Source organism: Corapipo altera, unplaced genomic scaffold (genome assembly GCF_003945725.1).
Source record: "Corapipo altera isolate COAL_440 unplaced genomic scaffold, ASM394572v1 61553, whole genome shotgun sequence".
NCBI lineage: Eukaryota > Metazoa > Chordata > Aves > Passeriformes > Pipridae > Corapipo > Corapipo altera.
Window position 1 is genome coordinate 1,094,149 of NW_020884918.1, and position 20,593 is coordinate 1,114,741.

At 39.2% G+C, this 20,593-nt stretch overlaps 1 protein-coding gene across 16 annotated transcripts in view; it reads right to left on the minus strand.

The window, feature by feature from the left end:
* The window catches only part of CELF4 (CUGBP Elav-like family member 4), a 700,139-nt gene that overhangs the window by 589,189 nt on the left and 90,357 nt on the right, over positions 1 to 20,593 (minus strand). For all 16 annotated transcript variants that reach the window (XR_003529771.1, XM_027656113.1, XM_027656114.1 and 13 more), the window contains exon 2: positions 19,535 to 19,617. Coding sequence is in view for 15 of the 16 variants with exons in the window: in XM_027656113.1 (XP_027511914.1) it covers positions 19,535 to 19,617 (83 nt within the window). In the remaining variant the exon portion in view is untranslated. The remainder of the gene's footprint in view (positions 1 to 19,534; positions 19,618 to 20,593) is intronic.

A 20,593-nucleotide genomic window follows, 5' to 3' on the forward strand; every position in this document is an offset into this window, starting at 1 on the left:
ATATTGCCAAGCAAGAGAAGAAATGCTGAAGTCCCAGTGCTTTATTTCCAGTACTCTCTTGAAAGTCTGGCTTGAATCTTTCATTTGCAGATAGCCTTTGTATAGGTACTTGAAATAAATACTATGTCCACATTGCTCCCTGCTTTTCCCTCCCCACAGAAGGACACCAGGGAAATACAGACAGGCACCGCCAAAAGAAACACTGCCATCTGTCAAGGTGAGTTATTAAGTCTGAGAACTGGAGTTCAAAGTGTTAATACCTGCTCTGGAGAAGTAAACTATAGTAAAAGCCTATCCAGATATCTGTGGTCTCTAAGGTGAGCAGCTTCTAGCCAGCCTAGCTACAGATGAGCATCTGAACTATAAAGCCCTACCCAGCCCAGGACAGCAGTGCCACAGTCACCTGGGCATCTCTCTACGCTACAGGGAGGCAGTAATCTTGCTTTCAGGTTCAGATTATTCAGATTTGTACAAATCAGCAATTTAAATAACTCCAACCACCCAGCTGTGCATGCGCAAAGAGAGTTTGGGAACATTCGGGTAAGGCTGCAAAACCAATGGGTAATAATCTCCTTCACCCTGTCCACTCCAGCTCTGTAGAGGACCCTGTGGGATCATGCATCAGGTCACTCTACATTATAAAAGGGTTAGTGAACCATGGGAAAAAGCTAATGCTGAATACACCCAGCAAACCATAGGATGGCCTTGGATGTCTATAAGGGACTTTAGGTTAGCTGTACCTAAAGTACCTAAAGTACCAAATCCCAAGGAGAGAGTTATTGAGATAGGTAAGGGTAATATCTGGATGAAGAGGCTCACAAAAAACCACTGGAATGCCAGAAGATCACTCCTACTTCGGTTTAATCTAAAAGTCAAATCACATGACTGCATTTTCCAGTTTAACTTGCACGTCTGCCACTACCAAGCCAGCCTCTGAGAATTGTATTCACCTACTCACTGCACAACTCCCACCAGCTTCCCAGTATAAGGAAAACAACGTCCTTGAAAATAAAAGAGTTCTACCGTTCGCTCACTAAACCCTGTTCCACCTCCTCCCACACATACTGAGAATGGACATTATGGATAGTTCACATGAAAAGAGGGGTTTATTGTGTCATTGACTTAAATCTGCTTTCAGGGAATCCAGATGAAGATTTTTCACTGGTTCCAAAGGGAGCAGAACAAAACAGTTACTGAACACATATATAAGAAAAATCTACCCACCTACTGCCAGAAAATGCAATCAACTTCATCCCTCCCCCCCAGTACCAACTTGGATTCTCTGCAAAGAAGTGAGTCATTTGTAATTGACTAATCCACAGAGAGAGAGATCCAAAACAGCCACAGAGTAAGAGGCCCGAAGAGCTTCCTCATTGTCTTCCCTTCGGAAAAGAAAACTGTGCTTTAACTCCAACTTCCTAAGGCCTCTAGTTTTTTTCTACACAACTGCTTAAACCTGTGGACTCCCAAGATGACACCAAATAAACAACAGCAGGACTTTACCACACGGAGAGGGGACCTCTCCCAGACACGTGAGCGCCGGTTGCAGAGGCATCAGTGAGTCAGCGGCGAGCAGATCTGCCGCGTGTACACACTGGCCATATGCTACTGGATGTATCATAGCTCTGTAGTAGATCTCACAGGCTCCAGCATACTCATGTGGCTCCCTGCCTACCCCAGGGAGAAGTGGTCCCTCACATCACCGCATACACAGCCAAGGCTGGTGTCATGACCCGACCAAGCACGGAGGTCACAGCCCTGAATCACCCGAAGCACACTGTGAGTGCTCAGGGACCAAAGCTAAGCACTATGAAATAGTTCGCCCAGCCAAGCATCCTAAACCTCATCAAGGAAATGGGCAGTTGGTGAGAAAGATATCTCAGCAACCTCAGTTGTGCAGAGCAGCTTTAGGTCTGACCAGTGGAAAGGTTTGCCTGTGGTGATTAATAAGCCTGTGGAGAAAAGCTGTCAACGCTTCCTGCACCGACCCTTTGAGGACTGTGCTGAGCTGGTCCACACCCTACAGGTCATAATCTAGAGAGCCTAATGCAACAGGATTTTATGAATTGTTTTCTGCTAGCATCCTCCCCTTCCTCGCTGAAAGTTGTTGGAGCACTTCATGATGTATTCCAGTTTAGTGAGGTCCTCCTTTTCTTTCAAGTCACTTTAAAGTCATTCTTTTAAATTGCTCTAAAATCATTATTTTACTTATTTTTCATAAATTTAAATCTTAATCAGAATTACAACAGTATTTTCATTTAAATGAAGCTGTTTTCATTACATGAAATTTCTTCAGTGTACTTTTGAACATTTCTATAATGCTCATTTTCATAGAGAATTTGAAAAAACTATGAATGCATTCCTTTCAAAAAAAGTCAAATTTTAACTCCATTTAACCCCAGCATATTTCCCATGAAACTTTTTTTCCTAGGCTTCATTTTGAATTTATTTCTTTGAAGATAGGCAAGGAGATGAGATTTTGATCCAGAGGTGGATAATTACCTGCAGAATGGATTTGAAAAAAATTTGAAAAAATTTGTTAGATTTTCAGTGAACTTGTCAGAATCCACAACAAATCTTTCAATGCCTCCTATGTATTACGCACATTTCCTCATATTAAAATGCATAGGTACACACTTCTATTTGTTCTGTGTAACCATTTCATGCTTTGTGGAGGTTTGAACTTTCATTCCATTGTGTGAATTCATAATTATTTGACCCTTTTTCTCTGTGCTGTGCTGCTACACATCAGACTTACCACACCAGCTATCTGTAATGATCAGTGGGGATTTTTCTTGCTAAAGAAACTTAGATCTTAGCATATTCTACTTTGTGAGGAAAGAATTTGAAGTAATTAACTGTGGGAAAGAAAGGCACACTGCGTCTCACTTGAACATGTGGTGATTAGAGACCTTTCTCTCCCGATTGTCTCATGCAAACCAATAAACAAAGAAACTCTTCAGAGGGAAACTAGCACCTCCTCTTTTCAGATAAGACAGAAAATGCACTTTATGTAGCAAGGAAATTAACAGTTGTTTACCCTGCGTGCTCTCCAGAAGAGAGGCCATTGAGGTAAGCCAGCGAGTGTGTGATCCCATAATGGGTAATCACAGATTGAAATGGGTTTGTGTTTCTGCTTCCTGAAAAACAGTTTTTCAAAGTATGTATCGTCTACATTTTTTCATATCTTCTGAGGACCTGTGAGCCAACTACTTGTAACCTGAGAAGAGTGGATGTTCAAAATTAGAGAAGAAATATCAGCTAGGAATGAAACTAAGACTCTTCTGGCAAATAAACAGACCCTGATGAAGTGAGCATCAAGGGAGGATTTCTAATTTTCTTCTTGAAAGCAATATGTTTCATCTGTATACCACTTATAAGTAAGTGCTCCTTTCCATTGCTATGATTCAAGATGAACTAGAACAGCTCCAAACTCAGAAACACTATGAGTAAACAGTAACATTCCTGAACTTAATTATTAAAAAGAGCTCTCTATTGATTGATTTTTTAATAATAGAATGTGAGTTATGGAATATATTTGTTCAGAAATATTAATCAGCAATTATTTTCCCTAGCAAAAATATAGATTTTTTTTCCATTAATGTGGAGAGGCGTATTATTTATTTTTTACACTCCTTACTTTTGCATTTTTCTGACTGTATAAGAACTGGCAAAGATAATATATTGTTGGGTTTTCTTCCAAGGTCCAAACAGAATTGTCTTTTGAAAATAATATAAAAGAGATTTTTATCAAATTTTCTGGAAAAAAAAAGAAAAAAAACCACAACAAGACCCCAAGTCGTGCAGCAAAGTGTGTTTTCAGAGTACTGGAAACTAAAGAGAACCTCTACAAATGGGATTTGTAAAATTAGTATTTGCATTCAATTTTCAGCCTCTACGTCACTTAAATTTTCAGAAAGCTTTTCAGAAGCCCCAAGAGATAGAATACAAAAGATACAAGCTAGTCAGAAAACTGTACATTAATACTTATATTTTTACTTCGTCTCCTTTGAAGGTTTGCTTGAAGCTGTACAAAGAAAAGACTCACAGGAAATAGTTGCCCATAGTAACTAGTATCCTGTACTGAGAATCATTTATCCAGTTTTCAAAACATATCCTGGACCCACCTGTCACTTCAAACATCAAAGGTCTTATTGAAGGGATATTTGAACAGGAAGAATCTTTTTGAGAAGTGAAGACCACAAGATACTAAAAAATACCATCAGAATTATGTAAGAGACACTCAGGCAAGTGTCTCAGTCCTCTCTTTCTTGCTTTTTGCATTAGATACATTCATCCTTCGTTAAAGTTCCCTGTCTTCTACTTGATACAGCAGATAAAGTAGATAGCATGGGAATATTAAATCTCTCTCCAAATTTCAAGAAAACCCTTTTTACTTTTCTTCCAGACAAACTGAGTGTTTTCCCCCTCCCCCTCCTTCTGAAGAACTGAGGGGGAAGGGCAGAAGAGATTTTCCTTGTGAAATCAAAAGCTACCCTTGAATCAAGTCTGATAGGCTGCTGAAAATGCAGCACAGAAACGTGTTTCTGTCAGTGAAAGACCTTGTTTGTAACCGTAAGGATTGTATGCAGCACGTCGTTTGATCCTGGGAGGACTTTGATCTATGCTAGCACCTCAAATATAGCAAAGGATGTCACTAGGCTTTGGAAAAAGAAGGGAGAGGAGAGACAGAAAGGGAAGGTGTTCAGTGCCAAGCAGATTACACTGAATTCTTGATACACTGGTCAAGTGAAAATGGGCTTTGTACAGAGGAGAGCAGGTGTTACACTTTGGGGGAAACTAGATTTCACCATCTAACCCAGAAAATACTATTCAGGGACAGAAAATGTCCAACGAAAGCATATCAGAGCAGCTTCTGTCTTCAGAGCCTTTTGTGAGATATGAGTGAAATGAAATCAGTGATCCCTCCTCTTTATTTCCCATCAGAATTGGAAGAGGTTTGACTGAGGCTCAGTGTAGAAAGTGTTCCTGAGGGCTACAAACAGATGATAAACAAAAAGGTGGTATACAAAGGTACTTTTGAGCAATCACACTGCTGTGGGTGTTTATTTAATGCTATTAGGCCAAGATGTATGAAGCAATTGAGGCCAAGAGCCATCCCCAGATGTAAACAGGTCAGAGATTGGTGCAGGTCTGGGGTATCACATGAGTTTTTCTTGTGTGGGTGGACAGCGTACAGTGAATCTCAGTGCGAAGACAAAAGAGAGGACCCTTTCTACATACAGGAGTCTGAAATTTGTGGACCTTTGAGCAGCAGGGGAGACTTTGAGAAGATAACACTGAAAAGAAGTTGCCTAGGACCATCTCTTTCATATGCCAACATGTGATTCCCTCATCTCTCTCCAGGACGCTATTCATTCACAGAAAAACAACAACAACCAACAACAAAAACCCATGAAGAATAACAAGAAAAACCTGAAATTTGCCTCAACAAAAAACTTTCTTTCTTCATGAAAGTCTCACTCACATAAGGCAAGAGGAGACATATGATCAAGCAAGGCAAGGCAAATGCTTCACTTTTACCCAGTGTTTATTGATGCTAGAGGAACTTCAGGGAGCTTTGCTCCCTGCTAACCAACTTCCCTTTCTGTGCCCTTTGGAGAGATGTGGTAGAACACGATGGGCATCTTGTATTATGTCTTGGAGAGAAGCAGAGAGGAGAGAAGTGAGGAATCCTTAATACAATGCAGAGGTTCACTGCAGTGACAATAGTCTCTATTATTCTTGACATGACCCTAATGTAAGCACGGGGCTGTTTGTAGGATGCCTCTTTTTATTGAAAAGTATATCTGACCCAAATTTTATTACACATGTCAAACACAGTATGGACAAGTACAACATGAGTCTAAGAGAAAATTTTTAAAAAAAGAAGATGAAAAAAAAAAGCAATAGTAAGGATGTCACTCTTCCCTTATTTATTTTCAGGTCAATCATGAGCAAGAGAAGAGAGGCAACCCCTTTCTGAAATGCAAGAATCATCCTGAACCATCACCTTACGTTGGAAGAAAGCTTTTCCCTCCCGACAGTTATCATCCTTTGTCAGCATCACAGGAATGTCTAGGACACTGTAGTCAAAAGCAGAAGCTGTCACTGCTAAGCACTGTACACAAACACAGATGCATATGAAAGGAAAAATCCTACTCTGAGAACTCTAAATGTCTACTAATCAAAAAGATAACACCAGGGGAAGGTTAATTAGCTCCATTTTGTAGGTAGGATATACAGGCAAAGGTGGGTTCCTGACTTCTGTCCCACAGGTAAGTATTGAATCTAGATTTCTAAAACCCTGGTTCTAGTTCAGCCCTCAAAACTACACTTTATCATAGGTATTTTCTCTTAGCACTTTCTCACAGCCTCACTTTCCCACCTAATGGAAAACAAAGGAGACCAGTTTTTAGAAAGACAACTGAGGAGCTGCCACCATCTTAATGAAACCTGAGGTCGGGTACAGCAAACTCCCAGTCTGTTTGCCTGGTCCACTCTCATTACAACATGTCAAGAACCTATATACTCTTCTTAAAATCAGCCACGTCTGATATTGTGCCTCAATGACCCGTATCAAAATCTTCATCCACTCAAAAAAGTCCTTAGCATTTCCAGTAAATTACTTAGCATTTCTGTAAAATAGAGGGAGGGGAGAAGAAAATAAAGGAAGCACATGTGCAAATATCTTCAACAGCCAAGAACCGGGTGAGCAGGAAATTTAACTACAGAGGGCAGGGAAAAGCCTGTGCCTGTTCACTTTTTAGTTTGAATTAGGTAAGGCAGGGATTTGTATCAGGGAAGCTCCGTATGTCAAGCAAATGTCATGCCTGCCTGTTTGGGTTGATTTCTGCTTTTCTGGCCTTTTCAATTCAGCAAGAATTTTCTATCAGATCCAAAACTCAGTCTCAAATAAATGCATGACCAAACCCACCATGATCCCTCAAATGGAAAGGTCTCAAATTGACATTTTCTAGAGAAAATACTTTCATTAAAAATAAATAATGAAAAAAAAAAAAACCAAACCCAAAACTAAACCCAAAAACATAAATCCCTGGCAAGAGTCTTATACATTACCAAGCACACTGTACAGGTTAGGACAAAAATACCAAAAAAAAACCAAAAAAAAAAAAAAAAAAAGAAGGAAATGCCAGATATGAATAACAGAGAGTAGTACACCTCCAAGTCAAGACAGTGGTGTTGATTTCCCCTAGATATGCAGAATCAGTGTTTGAGCACAGCATTTGTGGAAGATAAGCATTGCCTATTAGTGTTATCATTCCAAGTGTGAGGGAAACAGATTCACTTAGACTTCTTAAGGAGAAATGAGGCTTTGGAGTTCTATTTGCTTCAGTCAAAGGAGAAATGACATGAAGTGTTCATTCTGGAAACGTGACTTTCCTGACAGGCTGGAAAGTAATTTTATGATAGAGAAACTTACATATATAGTAACTCACACTCCAGGTTCAGAGTACATCTGGGTTTTAGCAACTGGATGAACAGGTGATTTATAATTTGCATGATTTCTGTTTATCACTGACATGGCTACTGCTTCAGAAGCTAAACCCACTCACAAGGAAAAACAGTTTTCTTGAAGTGGAACAGGAAAAAACAATGGAGCACAGTTCCTGTAAAGCTGATAGTAGACACAAAGAAAAGTAATGGGCGTGCAAGGAGATGAAAGTAATTGTGCACTGATGTGATCTGCAACTGAAAGGTTGTGCAGTCTCTATATGCTGAATGGAGCTGGTTGCTAACTGTTGCTTTAACCATAATTTTATTGAAGCAAACACTCTACAACTAGAGTCATTGGAGAAAAGACTTCAACTCTTTTCCCCAAGTACCTGGGTTTTGATTAAAATTTTCTGGGGAGTTGTTTTGTGTGAGTGTGCACATGTACACACAGAGTTTGATAACAGAGACAGATAAAACCCCGAAAATATTTCTAAAGGGGAAAAAAATTAAAAAATAATTTTCTCTAGTGGAAGAAATGCTTCCATTTTTTTAAAACAATGTTGAGTCCACCTGGTGCAGTTCTGTTCTTCTCCCAGTTGACTTAAGTGCTTTAAAAATGGAAAAAGGGTCATTTGTGCTGATTAAGAGGGCATTAGGCTAGATTTCAAAATACCACAAGGTAGCATATCATCTTAGACAAAGTTCAAGGTTAGAGCTGGTATTAAAAAGCAAAGCAAGTGAAATCAAGAGGATTGCTGTTAAACTTGGCTCTTATAATAGTGTCGGCTTCTGTTCAAAATTCTCTTGGCCTCTGGACAAGACACTGCAATTCAATAATAGCTAGCAGAGACTTTCTAGGACTCTCAAGGATGTTTTTCAAGTTATAAACGGAGAGACCTCCAGTGGCTCTGATCTGTATTATCAGGACAGGTGCAAGACTTCAAGTGACATCTCAGGAGCTGACTGGCTGCCTGGATGGGCTATGAATAACCATAATAACAACGATTATAAGGAGCGTTTGCACGTCAGTGTGAAAGAATGAGGAGCAAAGAGGATAAATGTGACTCTTAATCTTCAGCTATCTGCATGGGAAAGTATGATTAATAACTACAGAGGCTTAACATAACCTCCTCAGATAACGAGTGAGGTGGCCTTCTCCAAGCCCTGATTATCCTCCTCTAATGGGCTTCATTTATTGTGTAAACTAATAACCAAGGCCTAAGCACTGCACACTCAAGGGTCTGCAGGAAAAACACTGGGCCCAAATGTGATTAAGTTGGTGAAAATTGCCCAGCAACACAGTGTGTTGCTTGAGCAGAGGCGGGGACCAGGAGGAGGGAAGGAGGAGCAATGTATCCTGAGAAGAAATGAAGCAGAAAGTAGCAGCAATCTGCCTTTTAACATAAATCTACTGGTATAAATGCCCTGCCTTTCAACTGGGACTGCTATCAGTTTTCAGCTGAAATTAGTGGAAAGGTAGGACACAGCCATAAGGTGCTATTACCAAGAAAGAGAGGCACCAGTAATGAGGGGATCTGATCCAACGCTATGCAGAAAACCAGCAGCAATGCCAGATCTGGAGAGTAACTCAATTGTCAGTCAGTGTTTCAGTACTGGAGAGTGAAGAGGTGCTCAAAGGAAGCTGGATTCCCCCAAGTGAGTGAGTTCAACAACTCAACCCTGGCCAAGGGAAAGAAAAAAAAAAAAAAAAAAAATGACCTTCCAGCTTCCCTGGCTGTATCTCCAAAGTGCAAACGCAGCTGAAGGGAGGCAGCTTCACAGAGCATCTAAAGTAAGAGAATGAGATTCTCATTTGAGTTGCACTGATATAGAGAAGCTTAAATTCCGCAAGAGCGCATGGGGTTACTTTGGCTTTACACCCAGCCAACAAGAGTGCTGAATAAGAGCCCCTCCTCACTGGGAAACATATTTTTTAGCTGCACAGTGAATATCACATTAGATTATCCAAACAGGAATAATTGTAAATACTTGATTTATATGGACCTATTTGTGCTGTCTGCTTAATTGTTGCACTTCACTCAACAAGGACGGCTCAATTAGTTTGGACAGGCTCACTTTAGAGGTATTACCATTGCGCTATGACAGCTTGGGTTCAGAGTGCTGATGGAAAAGGTTTAAGGCTTAATAGAATAAAAATAAAAGAGAAACACATAACAATATAGATAAATTTGGGACCTCCACTGGGACAGGAGACACTACCTTTGAAGGGAGTCACATCTGTATTTTACTCTTTGTAGTATATCCACATTTGTAAAGCCTGTACTATATTTTCCAGAAAAAACATACAAAGCCCACAAATGCAAGTATTTTCTCAGGATCTTCTCAGAAACACTATGCTTGTTGAATGCTAGTGACACATGCCCAGCTTCCCCAGGAGTGTCTTAGCTTCTCCCCTCCCAGGTGAAAGCATGTGTCATATCAAGCAATGTGAAGGTGCAGTAGCAGAAGAAATAACAAGGTGGGAGCAGGAGGCTGCTACCACCAAAACAGCTATCCTGCAAGGTTTGCCTTGCGGTATACATCCCACCTCCCTTCTCCTGTGCGGGATAAGCAGGGACACAGAAATCAATCCCTAGTCACTCCCCAGCTGTTTGAAGGAAGAATAGACAAGAGAACATAGCATGTACAACCCTCTCCTGTTGCCTTGTTTCTCTTAGGCAACACAAAGGTACATTGAAAAACTTATATACACCAAGCTTCATAATTTTCAGAGACATCAGATTTAGAACAAACCAACTCTGCAATTTATATGTGTGTGGTACCACAAAACGTGAACAGGATCAGCAAGTTAAGTCTCTACTTTTGTCTGGGAAAAATATACGGGAAGTAAGGTGTTCCTCCTCAGCAGCTGTAATCTCAACTCATTTCACCAAGTAGGCATTATGGGAACATAGGCTAATGTTTCCACCAAATCTATAAAGGAGATAAGAAATGGCAAGGACAGATGTGCAGGATAAGATGGGATGGAGGAGAAAAGGAGAAAATGATGTTCGGCCAGACATGAGACACTAGTGTGACTTTGTTGAGAAAGGACACTACAAAGTAATGCAAAGGACAGAAGCAACATCCCAGATATTTACCAAGGAAGACCTTGACAGTAAGCTAACCACAAATAAAAAGACCAAGAAAAACTGATTCCAGTTTTACCATCCTAAAAACAAAATGCTCTTCCAGTGATCAAAGCTATAAATGAAATAAGAAACTCATGCCAGCATGTCTTATCAGTTACGTATATACCATGCAAAGTCACTGCACTAGCATAGAAATTACAGAGCCATTCTAAGAACAAGAGAAAATAAATTTTCCTCATCTGTTTGAAGGAGCAACCTGAGCTTGGAATGGATTAGTTATAGCTGGACAAGACTTGCTATGCCAAAACCTGCCAGTGATCAGAACAGTCATTTTTCACAACACGCCAAAGAAAATACAGACTAGAAAGTAGCAGAGGCTTCGAGGACTGTAGTTTACCATACCTAAGGGGAAAGAAAGGGAACAACTACCTCAGCACCATAGGATTCATTTGGTGCTGAAAATGAATGTGTATCAAGGTTGAAATACGTTAGAGAAATCAAAGAAATTAGAAGGCACATGTTTTTACAAGCAGTTGTATTTTAACAAGATTTTTTTTTAAAAGGGATGACATGGTAGGAAGGGGAGGGAGAAAAAGTATGGGAAATAAGATATAAGAAGTTCCCATTAAAGAGAAAAATGGGAAATGCACATTTCTTCTTTGAAAAATAGGTTAGCTTAATTTTGTCCTTGTACTTACAGAAACTAATCAGAGAGATTTGACATTGCTGGGAACCTGCCAAGTGCAGCAACTCATACATGTGGTGCCACTGTAAGTCTCTCACCGCAGCTACTCAACAGAGCAAAGTCACTTAAGATACCTGCTTGCCTGAATTGATAGTGCAATCTCATGGTCAGTCGATCCCCACCACTTTCTCCCTGCCAAAGTAAGAGTGCAGCAGAAGGGAAACGCAGAAGCTAAATGGGTTGTATCACGTCAAGTCCTATTAGAAGTTATCCGTAAGTGGAGAGACAGGACAGTTTTTGCCACTCCCAAAAGCATTCCAGCTGAGATAGTTCTTTAAAAGGTGTTCTTCACTTAAAGAACAGTTTCAAGTTTAATGCGTGAATCATGCTTTTAGATTATTTAATACAGGCAACACAACTTTTTAATTTTTTTTTTTTAAAGATCTGCAGCCAGTGTCTGGATTTCACATAGTAAGGCTTGCAGCCTGTCTACTCTGCAACTGAAATGTTTTCAACATCCGTAGATGTTCTTAACCTACATAACATAAGTAGCACTAACAGAAATAATGTTTCAGGCAAGATTCAAGTCCTTACTATATAAACACCCTCTAGAAACTGCAGTCAGGGAATGTAGTTGCTCCACAGCATTCAAGCCCATGTTTTCATGTTTTCATTGCTGTTATATGTGCTATTTAAATTAAATTAGACCAAGACATGGGTCTGTGGGGTTCAACGATAATTATCTCGGTGGCAGGTGTACATCCATCCATCACCCTTGTGTGTGGTCTTCAACCTTTGTACTTAAAAAAAATTACTTTCTTGTCACTGAGTATTTGAATGATTTTAAGGCGTGTAAACACTGCATGAAAAACGTAGAGCAGAGAGCTTATACCAGTGTAGGCTGAGAGCAGTACAGCTGTCCCTGGCAAACCTACAGTATAGATGGGTATATCACTATCTACATAGGTAGAAATCCAAATCCCATAGTTATACAGGATTTTTGACTAAGTACTTTGCTAAAAGCTTACATAGGCCTTGCACTACAGATCACAACCAGTACATGATTCTCCATTACTATGTAGTGCAAACATGGGAAGTGGGTGTTTGTGGAAAGGTTAGCCTACAAACAATGACTCCTGGACTAGGTAATGTCACACTCTAGCATCCATATGACTGAAAGAATGAAGTGCTAAAGGGTGCCTGTCCTCTTCCTCTGTCTCTCTGTGACTGGGAACGTGGGATAACGAGAGGAGGCTTGGTATCCCATCACTGCTGAATCAGTAGGGTGATGTAACTTGGAATAGAAGTGCTTAGGGTTCATTAGTATCTAATACTGAACCACCTTTAATTCCTACAGTTTAGAACTGGGATCTCTCTCTAGTAAAAAGTCCATGGGAACTATTGAATGGCCCAGTAGGTGTCAGGGATGCTCAGAGTTCTGTGAGAACATATATTCACATGCAAAGATTCTTGGTAAAAATATGTTTCCTCATTTAGAGCTATGGTACTCTTCACGATGACATCATTTCAGCAGTGATAAATATAGCTGAGTCTGCTCTTTCCTACGCCATATAAATCCCTTGACCTCAATCAGATCACTGCTGATTTACACTTGTGTAAATGAAGTCAGAATCAAGCCATGGCATTCACAAATGTAGGCCAGAGTAAGCATTACTCACAGACAAGAGATAACTCTTCAGAGGAAGGAGAAAAGATCATTTTCATGCAAATATCCTTAATAATAAGGAACAAGAGTTAGAAATAAGAGTATGAATGAAATGCAATCAAGAACTGCTCTGAGATCAGATTTGCTTCTAACTTTATGATGCTGCATCAGCTGCTCTTAAAGCAGCTTAAGCCCAAAATTTGACCTACCTGAAACTTGTTATATAGCATTTTTCATCAGGGATCTGTGAGCTAACTCAATCTCTAGGCTTGGCTTTGAAGGTAGCTGAAGGTGTTCAGCTGCTTGCAGGGTGTAAAAAAATTTGATTGCTGTGTTCTATGAAAATGCAAACTTTTTTTTTCCTGAGATCCAGCTTTGCCCTCAAATTGTTATACATTATCTATTTATTTATGCATAAACAGTGGCATTATGGTTTGGAGAATAGAGGTCCTTTGATGGGAGGTAAGCTTGACTAGCCTATGGGAGTTTACTGCTATGCATGTAAATGAGGACATACATACAAATATGCAGAACAGACAAGTGAAAATATACAGCATCTCTTTAAAATGAAATACTTTGATTGCTCCAATCATAAGAAGTTGTAAAACTACCCTGAAGAATTAACAGCCTCAGTACATGCTAACTACATCCATCATAAATTCGTCTTTAGTTTCTGTTATCATATCACTGTCTCTTGGGACCCCCAGTCCTGTCATCATTTGCCCTTTATAATTTATTCAGCTTGTACTTGCCTGAATCCTTTCTACTTATCATTCATCTTTACAGTTGTACATAAAATTAGATTGATCCTCGTATGGCAGACACGTCAGAGAGAAAAGTTGTCATTGAATAACACATAAAGCAAATGAAGGTCCAGCAAAAGCTTTTGTTGAATAACTTGGAAATCATCCTTAGAGACCCAAAAGGTGTCAAATTAAAAAGACAAGACAATGCTACCTTTATAATTTATTTTTTTATGTATCATTTTTCAGATGCCACCAAATCTCGGAGCTGAGAAGCCCTGTTCCCGTTTTGCATATCAGGCTGAGCTTGGTTAACCCTCACAAAGGTGATGAATACACCAGTCTCAGCTGAGATAGCAGCATGCATCCAACACACTGGTTCTCTCAGGATGCTGGAACTGTATTCTTTTTCTTCAAAGCACTTTGGACTGGGTAGCAGCGAGAGAGTTTACTTTGTATTCTAGAGGCTGCCTTATAGGGATACAGAAGCCAATCTTTAACTAGTGAAATGGAACTTTAATGTTTACCAAGCAGATAGGACCCAGGTGTTTCATCTCATCTGGTGAACAGAACAGCACTGTCAAACTACAGGGTTTTTTAGTAAATGGAAAGTGCATATAGCTTCCTCTCCCTCTCCTCTCCCTCCTTAACCCAAAGCAAGATCCAAAAGGCCCTTTACTTGCTGGTCAATAGGAAGTAGGAAATAAGGTGTAAAAAAAAAAAAAAAAAAAAAAGTCTCTTTAACCATGACATTGACACCCAAAGATTTTAGAGACAATTTTTGGAGAATTTCTACAGGACTAGTTGGGGGGTTTTTTTGGTTTGGTTTGGTTTTTTTTGTTTCTTTGGTTGTTTTTTTTTTAGTTTCTTGTTGGTGGTTTTGTTTTTCTTTTTTTTTTTTTTTTTTTTTACAAGTCTCTTCCCTCAAATCTGTTTTTATTCCTTTTCATCTTCATTTTTAACTTCAGAAAACAGACATGTTTCTCCCAAGGGAACAATTAAATGTGTTTTCTTTCAAAATCTAAAGGGCATGGTGAGCAGGCTGTGTGTTCAGCAGGCTACTTTAATCAGTGGAACCCATCCAGCCTACCACTGCTGACCAAATTGCAATTTACATCAGTAGAGACAACTTTTGAAATGGGAAGTTGAGGGAATATAATACCATTTTTGGCATAACATAGCATGCAGGGTGATATGTGGTTTAATGGTTTCCTAACAAGCTTTTGGAAAAAAGCTTTGAAACATTTAAAAAAAAAAAGGGCAATAAGATCATAAAATTTCAAAGTCTGCTTGAACAGTGAAATCAATGTTATATGTGTAGAACTTCTGAAGTCCAGATGACACTTATGTCTCATTTAAGCCTTATTACAAGGTTTTAAGAGAGGCTAGTCTTTGCAAGGCATTCTCCCTCCTCCCCTCCATGTTCAGGTCTTTCCTCACATATACATAAGAATTTGAGCCAGATATGACCAATAACATAGAAAAACTGTCTTTTTTTTTTTTTTTTAAACTAAGGGCAACTTTATTTCAGTTAGAGAGTGGTTTTTATTTTTTGGTTTGTTTGTTTTAAAAGCAGTTTAATACGAGTTTTATGAGCTTACCTATCTTCTAATGTTAGAGATGCATATTTTTGCATACAATGAATAAAACAGAATGTGTTTTTTCTAGATGGCAGAAGAGACAAAGGATATCAGAACAGTTAGGAAGAAAACTAATTATGTTACGCACTGAGAAATTTAGCATACCAGAAGTACTACTCTCCCTTTCAGGAGGAACAGATACAGTAAGAAAACCCAGTCTATTTCCCAGACAGAATAAGCTCTGCAGATTGCTGAGGTTAACAGTTTCTTAGCTACTTAATTTCATAGTTATTCTTTGCAAGTCTTACAAGAATGTTTTAACATTATACAAAGAGACAGTGCCTCCAACCAAGTATACATGGACTGTTCACTCCCATTGCCTGAGAGAGCCACAAAGAACTAGAGGAAAAAAAAAGTGCTGCTGTGCTTATCATACATGAGCTCAGTTTATTTGTGCTATAAATAAAAGTAGATCTTGATAGCATAATTACATTTCTCAGCATTATCCTCTGCCATTCACTGCAGAAAGAAAAAAAGAAAGGGGAGAAAAAGTTCACTTCACTATAATTTGTAACAAAAATGACTACACTTAAAACATAATTTTATTTCCCTGACTTCATTTCCTGTGGAGCTTTGTGGGGCAAATCGATAACATTATACCAAATCTGCAGGCAGATAATTCTCCCATACGTTGCACTGTCATTGTCTAGATCACTTTCCCCCTTCCCCATGCTTTCACCAAAGCTGTGTTTTTGTTATCCCATTTTGTCATTGAGGTATATATCAGCATCAGAAATCCCTGGGGTGAATCAACTTTTACTTTTTCTACTTTCTCTCTCCTGCTCCCCCAAATTACTCTTCCTTGCCTGATTCACTTTTTATAATTTTAGGAAAACAAAACAAAACAAAACAAAACAACCCAAGGTGGTTTCCCACTATGAAGGATTAGCACAGATTATGGTGAACAGTGTTAATTATAGGTGAGGAAAAGAATAGTGCATCTCTCCAATCTGTTCTTGATTTCCCCCGTGTCTGTCTGTCTGGTAATAAGCCTCCTTTAATCTGGCAGTCCCCTTGGTGAAATCAGCGCCATGGACAGCAATATTGATTGCTTCTGAGAAACCATCACAGCTGCTCAACCAAATTACCTTTGATATGTGACCTTTAATGTAATTACTGCAACATCAAAGCATTTCTATAAATTATTAAAGAAGTAATATACTTCATCATCCAGCTAGTCTATTATATGTAAAATAAACAATCACAAGTAAACGCTAGAATTTGGATTGTCCAAAACTCACAAAGCGCTCTTTACACACACATACATACTCTGCTACATTAACCTTCTGTTTTAGGCAAAACAATTTCAAGCTGTCCAAAAGATCCTAATTCAGTCATTCAGATGAAAAGGATCCAACTGATAATTTTACGTTTTACATTCCATTCTAGTTGCTTCAAAATATCTATCATGATTCCTTCCCGCCCAAAAACAAAATGCCATAAAGACTTTATTAATCAACACATACCTGCTTGGAAGTCTTTTGATTATTCCACAAGATGAGTTTATGCCCCACATATAACATAGAAATATGTGAAACATATTTCTGTCATCTTACAAAGCACATCCAGAAAGTAATTACTGTAAAATATGTGCATGCAGCCACTCCACTAAAAACAAAGTGATACATAGCTAAGAGGCAAAGCGTCTGAATCTGGACAAAAACTCCTCATGCCTCACCATTTCCATACATTAACATTCATGTGAATATTATTTAAAATGACTAATTTCTGTGTTTTATAATACAAAGAACACAAAGAGCAATATTGCAAGAGCAGGAAAATGTACTGTTATCTGGGGGATGGGAAAGAATAGCTTACTCTAGTACTATTTACTTTTTCCTTTTCCAGGCCTGTTAATTATTTTTGAAGCCTCCTCAATGTTGTTTGTGTCATAGGTAGTAGAGTCTCAAGAGAAGATGTTACATATATGTCATTTGTGAACTCACGTGAACGAGGACTTAGACCACTGACCTTAAAAGTGCTTTTTATTTTATGTTGATGAACTATGGTTGATATTGTTGGTGTATGTTATCAAGAACAGACAGGTAAGTAATAAATAATTCCCTGCTACTCACATAGGAACTATAAAACAGTATCCAGGCATGATAGTTTATCAAGAGACAAGACTGGTTTCCTTAAATAAACTACAGTGACATCATTCAGAAGATGAGTTCAGAAACTTGGCAGAAAGCTGCATGCAGAGGGTTTGTTGCTGGAAAGTAAACCTTTATCCTGAGACAAATAGAACTGGTAATGAAAGGGAAGGGAGAATTCAGTGTTCAGAACTCTCAAAAACCTTGTTGCTATTTTAGACAGAAGATTCACTGTTCCCGATTCAATCAGATCCTGATGTGTCTCCTGAAAGTGTAAAAGAAAACAAAAAAAAAAGCCTCTAAAGTCAGTATGGTGTATATGTAATAGAAACTACACAAACCAAAGAAGAAATTGTTTCCCTGTAGTCTAGAATCAACCACTGTAGCCTCTGCAGGAAGTTTTGATCGTAAAGCAAAAGCTGGTTGAATTTTGCTACTGTCCAAGATGACAGTTTTGACTTTAAGACTTTTGTGATTTGAAGTCCCTAAAACACAGATTGAGATTCAGAACTGTGGACCTATAAAGAACTAAAAAGGAAAAAAAAAATCCTAAACATCACTTGCCCTCCCTCTCCAACTACGAGCCTTCAATCTCACTGTCTTCTTGAAGATATTCGCATCATACAAATTCAAGATGAGATTTTAGCCTCACAGAGAAAATAAGGGTTCCGTGTGCAAATGAGTGGTCTGGCTCCTAATGAGAAGAGCAAACAGTCTTAATGGAAACATTTGGAATTTCATTTCATCTCTTTAAATACATGACACATACCTATCTATAGTTTTGATAAATACATATTTGATTTCAAGCAAATTTCAAAAAAAATCAGTTAAAATATTACCTGAAACATCTTTACTCAACACATTTTCATTTTTCGAACATCCAGTTCTATCATTCAGAAAAGACAGAAGTAAAAAGAAAACATCATAGAGGCGTAGGGGGAAGAAAAAGCTAACCCCCAACAAGAGTGAAGTTACTTTCAATCTGCTGCTAAGGAGTCTCTAGGAAAAAAAATTGTTCAGAGGGAGTCGTCAGCTGACAGAAATATTTTTAGGGAATGAAGTACATATATATTTACATAAGGTATGGCCTTTTAAGCAAAGATAGATGTAGACGAGCAAGTGCGTAGGTATCTTCATACTGGCAAGGTGGCTTAGAGATAGGTAGATAGACCCGGGATGATGGAAACAAGCAGAGCAGAGTCAACACTTCCTTCAGCACCATAGAACAAGGGATGTGTCTTAGGTCTGATGGAAAGGTTATGGCTACGCAGGATTCAGTCATTCAACACCAACTAATTAGGGCAGACTTTTGGATAGGTTTCTTCTCATTTTAGATGCAACCTGGAACCCTCAGGATCCCCCTCTTAATTACTTGATCACTGACTTTTGTGTCATTGGGAAATCACCCCTATTCTAGCTACAGGAGGACTTGGCTGTTCCCAATCAACGTACGTTGGTTGAATCTAAATAGTCTCTATCTCTCTGCTCCCCTCCACCGGGTAACTGCTAAACTAGAAACCCATCCCAGCAGGGCAGGTCTTCCCCACATAATGCTGATTCTATTTTTAGTTTTGCTTGTGTTGTCTGAACCTTAGATCTTGCTCATGTGAATAATTTTCCTCGTTATCCTGTGTTCATCTTTCCTCTCTCTCTTTTCTCCTTGTCTCACCGCCTTTCCAATCTGCTACAGCTGCTTGAATACTAAAGTAACTGAGTCAAACCACTTTGTCATCAGGAATATGTTTTCATTTTGTGATAACTCAATAATGTGATCTGTTTCTTGATTTCCTGCGGTCACACCTTGCTTCAGAGAAGAAAAATAATATGAAGAAATACCTGGTGAGCACTTCTAACGTTTCATTGTAGTGGTCAGAATCCTAAAGACTCTCCTCGGCTGAGTAAGGTTGGTAAGACCCAGCCCATAACCAGTTAATTACTGTTTTCCTGACTACCAATAAAAACAAAAATCCTTTTATTTTTTTTTTGTGCATGGAAACCATTTGGGTGGGTTGGTGGTATCTTGATTTTATTAGCCCAATGCAAATAGTGAATCATCCAAACAAACGGAGACATTATGCTTCCAAATCTGAGATGAGAACTCCATAGGTAACTCATTTTAGATTAAAAAAAAAAAAAATGTTATCAGTCTGGACTCACCCCCGGCAGTGTCTTCTGTTCATGCAGTGCGCTCTGGGCCTTTAGAGCAGACTCCCTTTCGCAGTATGTTAGGAAGGCACAGCCTGTAAACAAAAAAGCATAACCTCAGTAACAGCACTGCTTCAGAGAAGATCCATTTAAAATTGAGACGTAGAAAAAACCATTTTCCTGTCATCATCCCATTCCCAGTAAATCAATCATAAAAGTCTCTCCTTAGCAAGGGAGTAATCAAGAATCACGAAATGAAGCTATCATTGCTTCCTCTGAGGCCTGTGAGCAACAGTGTACCTAGGACTGCTTGTTCTTTGAACACATATTTAAGTGCCAGAGACAGAAGGATGCACAGAATTAGGGATCTCAATGATTCCATGTGGTGGTAAGGTGGGGCATGAGATCCTGCTCCTGTTCCAGCAGCAGCACTGGGAATAAGCACTTTATTGCCATATGATGTTGAAGGTCTCATGCCCTCCTTTTGTATCAAGTATTTTCAGTAGAGGGTATACAAGGACTTGGGGCTTTCTACTGCAGAAGAGTACTTCTATTGTTTAGCCTGGCTTGCACCCACAAGTAGTTGCCCTATTTGCATCTGACCAGAAGGCTTCCACCCTGTGCTAGCTGCTGCTCTCTGGCTCCCACCCTTACACATAATTACAGCAAAGCCCAAAAAATCAGTTCAAAACCTCCCTGACGCACAGATCATTAGCACTTCAGGAGTACTCCAGTGGATTATGTCCTTGATTCTTCCGAAAAGTTATCTTATCAACTACAAAGGCCAAGGCCGTGTTAAGGTAGGGCCCTGCTCTGCCTTCTCTCCCCACATCCATGTTTGCCTTCTCCTAAAACTGGTTGATGTTGCAATGTCTCACTCCAGTTGTGAGCCTGATGTGATCAAATTATTTCTTCTTACTGCAGTATACTGAAAACCTGCCAGTCCCTGCAGCAAAAGAAGTGCTTGTTATGCAGAGGACATTTTCTCTGAAATTACTTCAGAATGTCTGCCACCTCTCCAGCTCCTTGAAATGGAGGAATCCTATCTTTCCAGGTTCAGGTAGCATGTCC